The sequence below is a fragment of the Fulmarus glacialis genome, unplaced genomic scaffold (genome assembly GCF_000690835.1).
Source record: "Fulmarus glacialis isolate BGI_N327 unplaced genomic scaffold, ASM69083v1 scaffold36482, whole genome shotgun sequence".
Classification (NCBI taxonomy): Eukaryota; Metazoa; Chordata; class Aves; order Procellariiformes; family Procellariidae; genus Fulmarus; species Fulmarus glacialis.
The window spans coordinates 350-9353 of NW_009197820.1; the positions used below are offsets into that span (position 1 = coordinate 350).

The window sequence follows — 9004 nt, forward strand, 5'->3', positions numbered from 1 at the left end:
GCCCGGGCGGTCGCAGTGTGCCCCCAGCCCGCCAGCTCGGCTCCTGCCAGGACAGGCAGTGCACAGGAGGCTTTGCAGCATGGCGAGCAAGGGGAGCGGGCTGGTGCTGGAGGGGTGCGCAGGGGGAATTCGCCACTGTTTCATTGCCTGCAAAATGTGCTTGCCCCTTGCTGCCCCCAGGGAGGGGGAGAGGCAGAGGCTGGACCAGGAGAGGGTGCGGGGAAAAAAAAGGGGGAGGGCGCCGTTGCAGCCGGGAGCCACAGCTTCAGCCTGGCAGCAGCCGTCCAGCGAGATGGGCGGCTGCATCTCCTGCTCGCCCCAGCATGCGTCCTGCTGCAGCTGGTGGGGCTGGGCTCTCCCCCGCATGCATCCCGTTGTGGCTGGTGGGGCTGGGCTCGCCCCCCAGCTCCTGTCCCATCCTGTCCCCAAGGGCTGCTGTGCTGCTGGGTGGCACATGGATGCCTTTAACCCTCTTGGCAGCGCTGCTGGCCCCCTGTGCCCAGTGCAGACAGAGCAAAGGAACTTGGTAATGCTTGACAGAGCAAATGGCTTGGTGATGTTCTAAAAACAAGTCGGTTCTTGGTCGAACCTTGTTTCTTGGGCTGCAGAGCCCTCAGGTTCTCCTGCCCCTCCGAGGTGGGGCCACAGCTCTTCTCCAGGACAAGGTGGCTCCTGGAGGCAGCAAAATCCTGCTGCCAAGCAGCTTCTTCTGATGATACGGAGATGTGGTGGTTAGCGAGCTCTGTCAAACTCCTCCTGCAGGAAGGAATGGTCCATGTGGGTCTTTCTCTCCTTACCTGTTCCCTTCATGAATACAAGTGATCACTCAGCAGGGGAGAGCTGGCGTGATCACGTCCCCCGTCGGAGGGCAGGGGTGCAAAGTGTCAGGCAATCCTGACTGCAGCACAGCTGCTGTCCTTCCTCCGGCCCTTTCGTAGTGACCCAGCTGTTGGGCTGTGAGGGGCGCAGGGTTTTGGAAGAGCAGAGCCTTCAGCTGGCTTCTTCCCTCCTCTGTCCAAATGGTCAGTGGAGCCAGAGGTCTAGGGATGGCTTATCTTTCTCGCGCTCGTTTCAGACCCAACGGCTGGGACAGGACAAGCCTGCAAGGCTTGAGACCATGCACAACCCTCCAAACCTGGGCTCAGCTCCACAACAGACCATTCTGGCCATGCAGCGTTTATTCTGCAACATGAAGCTGATGGCCTGCATTGCTATGAGAGGACATTGCTTTGGGCCATGGTGTCAGGATCACGTGGCTTCCAGGACAGGATTGTTAGGTTTGGACAACAGTTATGGCACCGAGGGGACAGGTCCCATGGGAGTCACAGCAACCCATCTGCCAGCCACTGCTGGCCTTTCCTCTGCTTCTTTGAGGTCCTGGCTGCTTCTGGGAGTCACCTGAGAAGTGACACCACAGGTAGAGCTGACTTGGTATGAGTTGCTGGAACACAGGTGAGAGCAATCAGGAGACGCGTTTTTAAGCTGTAAAAGGAGAGATTGGTGGATGGAGAGGCTTCATCAGGCACGGTCCTGAATCTAATTTTCCAGCAGAAAGGGACAGCCTTGAATTTCATCTCTAGCATCGCCAGGATGGTGTGGTGGTAGAAGACCATTTGCCAGCCCAACTTGCTAATGATGCTCCCTCTTGGACTTCAAAGTAACTTTGAGGGCAGACGTTATCCTGGGAAGAGGGGCACTTGGTGTCATAGCAAAATAGCTAGTTTGGGTAAACAGCCTTCTGGCCCATCACTGAAACTCAGCAAGGAGGGTCTGGTTTCAGAGTGGGATCAGAGAGGCTGGTTTGTATCCCCGGTCCTCAGCCCCTCGCTGGTGAGCAGGGAGCAGCGGGTGAGACTTCATCCTGAGTGCAGTCTACCAGCCAACACTCAGCTCAAGAGGGTGTACAAGCTCCGGAGAATGAGTTTGCTGTTTTATCGCCCCCTTTCCAACAAGTGGAGGTGAGATATCCTGGCCAGGAAGGTAGAGGAAGAGAAGACAAAGTAGAGGCAAGCTCATTCCCAACAGGTTGCTTGTGTTGGCCACCTTCAGCGTTACCATTCCCACCTCTCATTCCCATGCTCAGCCTGGGGGGACTTGCAGCGTAACCCACTCACGGGGGCACAGGGAGGCTGGGTGCTCCGGGCAAAGCTTTAATGGCCCACCGTGGGCAGCTGGCAGATGTCAGGGCATCGCTGGGCGGTGTTCATTTCTTTCCATCTTGCTGGAAAAGCGAGGCAGGAACCTGGAAACCTGCCTTGGGCGGGTGGGAAGGTGGGAAGGGAACGGTCCTGCCTGCCCAGAGCAGGGCTGTAAGTCAGGCCACGTGGTATGGTTCATTGTTGGAAGACTTGTGTCTCCATTTGGAGAAACCTGCTGGACTGACCGTCCCCATGAGAGCAGGCAGTTCCCAGGCAGCCACCCCTGCTGTTCCTGCCCAAAGCTATGCAGGAGGGCAGCAGGTAGCTGGTGCTGCCCTCCAGCCTGCCCACGCAGCCCTCCAGCGCCGGGATGGTGCTAGCCCAGGCTCAGAGGGCTTGAAACTCACCCTCGCGAGGAGGTTCCTCCCCTACTAAAAGCATTCATGGGACCAAAAGTCCCCCTTGAGCCCTGCTCTGGATCTGTGGGAGGTCTTCTGGTCACAGCAGCTAGGATACCTTCACTGCCCTGTGTAGTGTCACATCTCGTCACATTGTAAACTAATGGAATCACTGCCCCATGTCACATCCTGTCCCGTCCTAAATTAATGAGCTCACTGCCCCGTGTTGCATCCTGTTACTGTATGTCCAGACTCGACGCGGTCACTGCTTTGTGTTGCATTCTGTTGCGTCTGAAATTTCTGCAGTTTACTGCCCCGTCTCATGTCCTTGGGTAGCAGAAGCTGTCAGCAGACAGCCCAACTCCGGCGGCTCCGTTTCCCATGAGGTTCCTTCTGAAATACCGCAGCTCGCTCTGCCTCTTAGGACATCTGTTGTTTCACTGAAGGAGGGGTGAGGATTAGCGTAGGACCTAGCGAGGGAGGGGAGAGCTGCACCATCAGAGAGGGAAACTCAGTGATGGTGCTGGTGGGAGCCAGTTAGGATGTGAAAAGAGCAATGAGGAGGAATGGATATCAGCAGTTTTTACACTGCAGCCCACCCACGCACCCTAAGGGGTTGCTCCATGAACTTTCCCAAGAGATTTGCACTGTGTGTGCTGCTTTTCCCTCTGCAGGGCAGGCAGAGCCAGTGCCTTGTTGAATAAACCACTTTGTTATTTGGCACTGCAGCTTCTGATGCAGCACACTGGTGTTCCCTGTTGCCTGCTGTGATTCATCCTCTGGGAGCTGGAGGTGGAGGAAGGGCATGAGGCCAGTGTGCACGTCCCCCTGTCTCCTGGCTAGATTAAAGATGGAGATGGGGAGCAGAGCACAGCAAGGAAGGAGAGTCCAGAAGTAGTTTAGGATTGCAAGCAGAAATGTGGCTATGGGGTCATCCAACCCCAAAGCCTTAAAGCCTAGTGGTAGTGGTCAAGGATGCAGATAAATACGTGCATGCGTAAGGTCTTCTCTTTGGAGGAGACTTGTCCTGATTTAAAGCACTGGAGCTGTGCTCAGGACAGCTTCCCACTTGGTGTGTCTGCCTTGCGGGGTCGAGTAACAATAGCCATGCTGGCTTTAAACCAGCCAGCTTAGTACTGGTCTAGGTCCAAAGCTAATTGGGTGTCTCCACACTAGTCAGCAGCATGGGCAGATGCACCCGGAACAGCTCCAGAGTCTGTAAATGTCAGGACGGCATTCACACTGGGCGCAGGGCTGTAGAGGTGGTGGAGCTGCCTTAGCTTTTCAGCGTCCCACTCCTGTTCCTGTGAGCTTGCTGACTTAGTCACAAAGCCACCAGAGTGGTCATCGACTCCTAGGGGACTCCCTTTTGGACTAGCCAGGTCCTTGGGATGAGCAACACCAGAGACTGTGGCAGGGCAGGGGAGAAAGGTGCCAGCAGGAAGGCGGGGAGGGAGCTGGCATGGCACCACCAGCACCACAGCCAGCGGCATGTCCCTACAGGAGCACCAGGTTGCCCCCCCGCGCCTTTCATTTGCCCCTCCATGAGGACCACGAAGGGTGGCTCAGGAGCTGCTGCCTCTCACGTGCCGTGCTCTGCCTTTCTCACTCTGTGTCTCTTCCTGTTCCATCTCTTCTCCTTGTTTTTCCAGAAAAGAAAGTCCAGTTCCAGCGTTCAGTTAATGGTGAGTGTCCTTCATCTTCCTCAATGCCGATATTGCTGGGCCTCTCTACGTGTTCCAGCTTCCCCTGTTTTTGGAAGTTACCTCGGGGTAGGGAAGAAGGGACACTGGGGTTGGAGGGAACATCCTCAAAGCCGTATCACCCACAAACCCCATTAACAGGGTTGGTGCAGGCACTTGCTGGCCACCAGCTGGTGGGAAGCCAGCCCTTGTTCTTGCTGATGGGTTCTCATGCCGTTTCTCCCAGTTCTCCTGACTCAGGTCTGCAGGCTGCATCGGTCCAAGGAGCCTTGGAGAAACACCTTCCATGCCTCTGCGGGGACTGTATGGTCATGGGACACCTTGCCAACCTACATCGGGGTATTATGGGTAATACATAAGCAAGGCTCTGCTGGGAAGAGCTAGCAGAGCCATTGCTCTAGCTCCGCTAGCAGAGTCGCCTTGATGGGGCTTCTGGAGAGAGATGGGGAGTCAGTACCCCCCTCCCCCCCAAATCTGTGTAGTGCTCAGCTGTTTCTTGAAAGAGCTGTGTCTTAGCCTTCGGTGGTCCATGTGGGTCTTGGAAGCACTCTGTTTTATTGTACATTTCTCTCCCTACTCTGCGGTCAGTGTGGTCTCTCTCACTCCTGCACAGTCCCCTCTTTCTCATCCCAGCTCCTCCTCGCTGTTAATTTGTACATCTCTCTCTTTATCGTACAGTCAACATGGTGTCTTCCACCTCTGCACAGCCCCTCTCCCTGCCCCTCCGGCAACACTCCTAGGAACCCACCAAACCCCCCCCGGACCTGCCCCCATCTCTGTTCCCACAGGCGTCGGTAGGAAAGGCAGCGCGTTCCTATGAGACCCTCTACAGCCCAGCTCTTGTGCCCTTGGCTACAAGGAGTGGAGGTCAGGGAGGGCTCTGCCAGCACTGCCCTAGAGCTGTGGTTGAGGACGGGTTGGACCTGCTGGCGTTTTCCTTGGTTTCTGTCCATTGGCACAGTCAAGCGCTGTGGGGTCGGACTTGGGGGGGCTGTCGAACACACGAGCTCTGTCTGGCGCAGGGTGAAGACCCCTCTCACCATCCCGTCTCTCCTTTCTGTTCTTTGCTCAGGAATCGTCGGAGAGCACCAACACCACCATCGAGGATGAAGACACCAAAGGTACTGGCAGGAATGGGGCGGGCAGGCTGTTTCGGAGGGGTGCCCTGGGGTCGTTAGTCCGGCCACCCCTAATGAGATATTGGCTATGGCAAAACCCATGACCATCGAGCTGCCTTGGAGCCCTTCAGAAGTGGCTTTCATTCCTTAGGGGTGAAATGCCACAGGTGGTTTCACTGCTGGGTCACCATCACGAGCAGTTGGGGCACTGCTGGAGAGGACGGGGGGGCTCCCAAAAATGGGGATGTTCCCTGAAAACAGGCATGGAAATGGCAGAAATCTGCAGGGATAGCCGCCTGGCTGCCCGCTCCTCCAAAATAAATGGCCCTTTGGGAAAAGCCTCCAGGGGAAATCCCTGCCTTCTGCCTGCCAGAACCAGCTTTCTAAGAATAACCCAGGGAATAATTTATCAGTGCTAATTTGTAAAGTCTTTCAATGAAGTGATCTCAGCACAAAGCAAGATGGACTTTGGTCTGACATGAGAGTTAATGGGACATTTGTCCTCCTGGGGAATGGCTCCCCAGGAGCAGACACGGAGGCAGGTGTTGCTCGGGAAGTGATGGGGGTCCCTCTCCTCCTTTCTGAATGACTCTAAGGAACGTGCTCCCTCTCCTTTCATTAGCTATGGTACAAAAAAAATTAAGTCAAGCATGATGCCGATTTGCATTTGAAGCTGAGCCTCCTTAATAAGCCCAGGCTTACCTCTGACAGCTCCTCCTGCATCCCGGGAGGATGATAAGCCAGCATTGCCCAGGGTGCCCGGCAGCAGCCACACAGTGCCGTGCCCTTCACAGGGTCCCTCCTTGTGTCTCCCAGGGTGGACTGTCACATCACCCGCCTGTTCTCCACCCAGCTGAGATCCTCTCCTCCCATCTCAGAGGGAGGTGCGAGTATCCTTGTCCAGCCTGCCCTGGCTGGCCCCAGCTCTGAGTTTTCGGGGTAGAAAGTCCTGGGTTGGCAAGGCTTTGCAGCCAAGACCAGCCTGTGCCACCTTTTTGGGCTGAGGGCAGTTCACCACTGGGTGATTAACCCTTTTGCTCTTTAGGAAAATACAGGGTTTTTCAGTTTTGCCCTGACTTTGGAGGTCTTTCCTCTCCGGGATGAAGAGCTCTTCCCCACATCTCTCTACCAAGTCCCTCTCCTGCTTTTCCCCTGGACAGCTTCCAATGGCCCTCAATGTCCCACCGTCTGTCTCTAATGAGAAAAAGATACTTCGCTGATATTGCAACGCCAGCACTTTTGGTTTGTTTTCTCCTTTTATTTTCTTTTTCTCTTTAAAACAACAGTACGGAAGCAAGAAATCATTAAAGTCACAGAGCAGCTGATTGAAGCAATAAGCAACGGCGACTTTGAGTCCTACACGTGAGTGTGCCCAGTGCAGATTTGGGCCGGGGCGGGGGCTCAGCCTCCCGGAGCGGGTGCTCTCACTGTGACAACACAGCCCAGGAGGTTTTACTGCTGCCCGGGGCAGGGTGACCAGGTTGACATGGTGGTGGGGCATGGAGACCATCCAAGAGAAGCAGGGGACATAATTTTCCAAACCTGGTGCTTCTTTCACATTAAGCTGACCACATCTCTCTGGTCTCATTGTCATGGATGAGCCCATTTTCTGGTTTGCAGAAAGATGAGTAACTGTAAATGTGATTTATGGTGGAAGAAGGAACATTGCATCCATGATATCCATTATATCCAGATTGCTGCAGGCTGCTTGGAAGCGTAACTGCTTTCTACTCGCTGAGCTGATGCTCCTCAGAGTATGCTGATTCTGTGTCCAAGGCCTATTTAATTAGTGATTTCTGAGCGAGTGCAGATCTTCATCCCTGCCTCAGAGAATCGCAGCAGGGATATTTTGATACAGAGCAGAGAATATGAGTTTTTCCCTGCTGTTTTTCTTTCTTACAAAGAAATGGCAGTGTTCTGGGAGGTTTAACGGGAGATGGTGACCGATGGAGAATTCACCCTGCCTCACTGCGGTCCTGGCTGCAGTCAGTGGGCTGGGGGTGAGGTGGAGTGGGCTTCATGCAGAGTGCAGGGACAAGGTCAGACTTCTGCTTGAATTGCTGACTGGGGCAGAGGCTCCTTGGTCTCAGGCTGAGGGGGAGTCATCCCGAGTACGAGCCGTTTGGGTTTTGCAGGCTCTGATGCCAGAAGCAGTGAGATAACCTCTCCCTGTTCTCTCCCCTTCCTGCCTCCCCAGGAAGATGTGCGACCCTGGGATGACTGCCTTCGAGCCCGAGGCTCTGGGCAACCTCGTGGAAGGCCTGGATTTCCACCGATTCTACTTTGAAAACTGTAAGCAGCCCCCTTGCCTCCGAGGGACCCTTCCCACCTCCCATGGGCCCAGCTGTGTCTTGACCTCCATCAGCTCTCTCCTACCCCAGGAGAGAGGAGGGTAAGGGTGGCTTTGGGAGCATCTCTGGCTGATCTGGAAGATCCCAGCAGGAGGTGAATCAAGCCTGTTAGGTCAACTGGGGCCGGGCTGTATGCAGAGGAGTTGTTTGGTTTCTATGTGGACCCATCCTGAACTCACCCACGCAGCATTTACTCAGCCCCTCCAAGCAGAGAGCTTAACCCAGGCATCTCCCCTTCCCACATTGCTGCCACCCTGGGCAAGAGCCATCCAAACTCCTTCCCCTGCCTAAAGCTGCCTGTACTTGTCCCCTCTTCAGTGTGGTCCCGAAACAGCAAGCCCGTGCACACGACGATCCTGAACCCCCACATCCACCTGATGGGGGATGAGTCCGCCTGCATCGCCTACATCCGCATCACGCAGTATGTGGACACAGGAGGGATCCCCCGCACCGCCCAGTCCGAGGAGACCCGCATCTGGCACCGCCGGGATGGCAAATGGCAAATCGTCCACTTCCACAGATCCGGCGCGCCCTCTGTCCTACCGCAGTAAGCCCTGTGAGGCTCCGGGGATGGGGCAAGGGGTGCATGGGGGGGACGGTGTGGGCTCCTTGTGGCATTGAGGCTGCAAAGTGGGTGGGATCCTGCCCTGAGCATCTGCGAAGGGGAGGAAACGGCCGATGGCTGTGAGACAGCGATGGGGAGAGGGATGCTCTGCCAAAGGGATGGTCGAAGCAAACTCCCTCTCCGCCTGGTTTGTGTTTTGCAGCTGAAGTGCGGTCCTGCCTGTGTGGGGTTTGTCACTGACTGACTACCAAGGGGAGACCTCCTCCAACATCTTCACCTATGGGACTTTGGCTGTTGGCTCTGCTGCTTGGTTCCTGCTGGAATAACCCCTTGCTTCTCATTGCACACACACAACGACCCTGCCGGCACTGCGCAAGCATCCCATCGACACCCCCCCATCCCACCGGGGCCAGGGCACTGGGCCCCCTTCCTCTGCATGAACCGAGAAAAGAGACACCATAAACCTAAACCCGAGCATCTGGCTGGTGAGATGACACGTGCCGAGGTAAAGGCCTCCCTCCTTGGCTGCATGGCATTGGTGGGACCCCCCACTACTCAGCACGTCTCCTGAATTGGGCTCGGACTCGTCATCTGCCTCCATCCCCACCTCTGCTGGGAGCCCCCCAAGGAAGAGGAGGGCAGGGGGGCAGTTTTGAGCCGCTCTATGCCGCACCCTCTCTGCGCACTGGCGGATTTTGCTTTGCTGCTGTCGAGGTCCCCATCTGCCGCCG

At 55.8% G+C, this 9004-nt stretch overlaps 1 protein-coding gene across 1 annotated transcript in view; it reads left to right on the forward strand.

The window, feature by feature from the left end:
* Positions 1-8714, forward strand: part of LOC104073043 (calcium/calmodulin-dependent protein kinase type II subunit alpha-like) — an 8938-nt gene extending 224 nt beyond the window's left edge. Inside the window, exons 2-7 of the mRNA XM_009572691.1 lie at positions 4184-4221; positions 5312-5360; positions 6644-6719; positions 7555-7649; positions 8027-8264; positions 8476-8714. Of these exons, the coding sequence (XP_009570986.1) occupies positions 4184-4221; positions 5312-5360; positions 6644-6719; positions 7555-7649; positions 8027-8259 (491 nt within the window). The 3' untranslated portion in view covers positions 8260-8264; positions 8476-8714. The remainder of the gene's footprint in view (positions 1-4183; positions 4222-5311; positions 5361-6643; positions 6720-7554; positions 7650-8026; positions 8265-8475) is intronic.
* Positions 8715-9004: the final 290 nt, after the last annotated feature.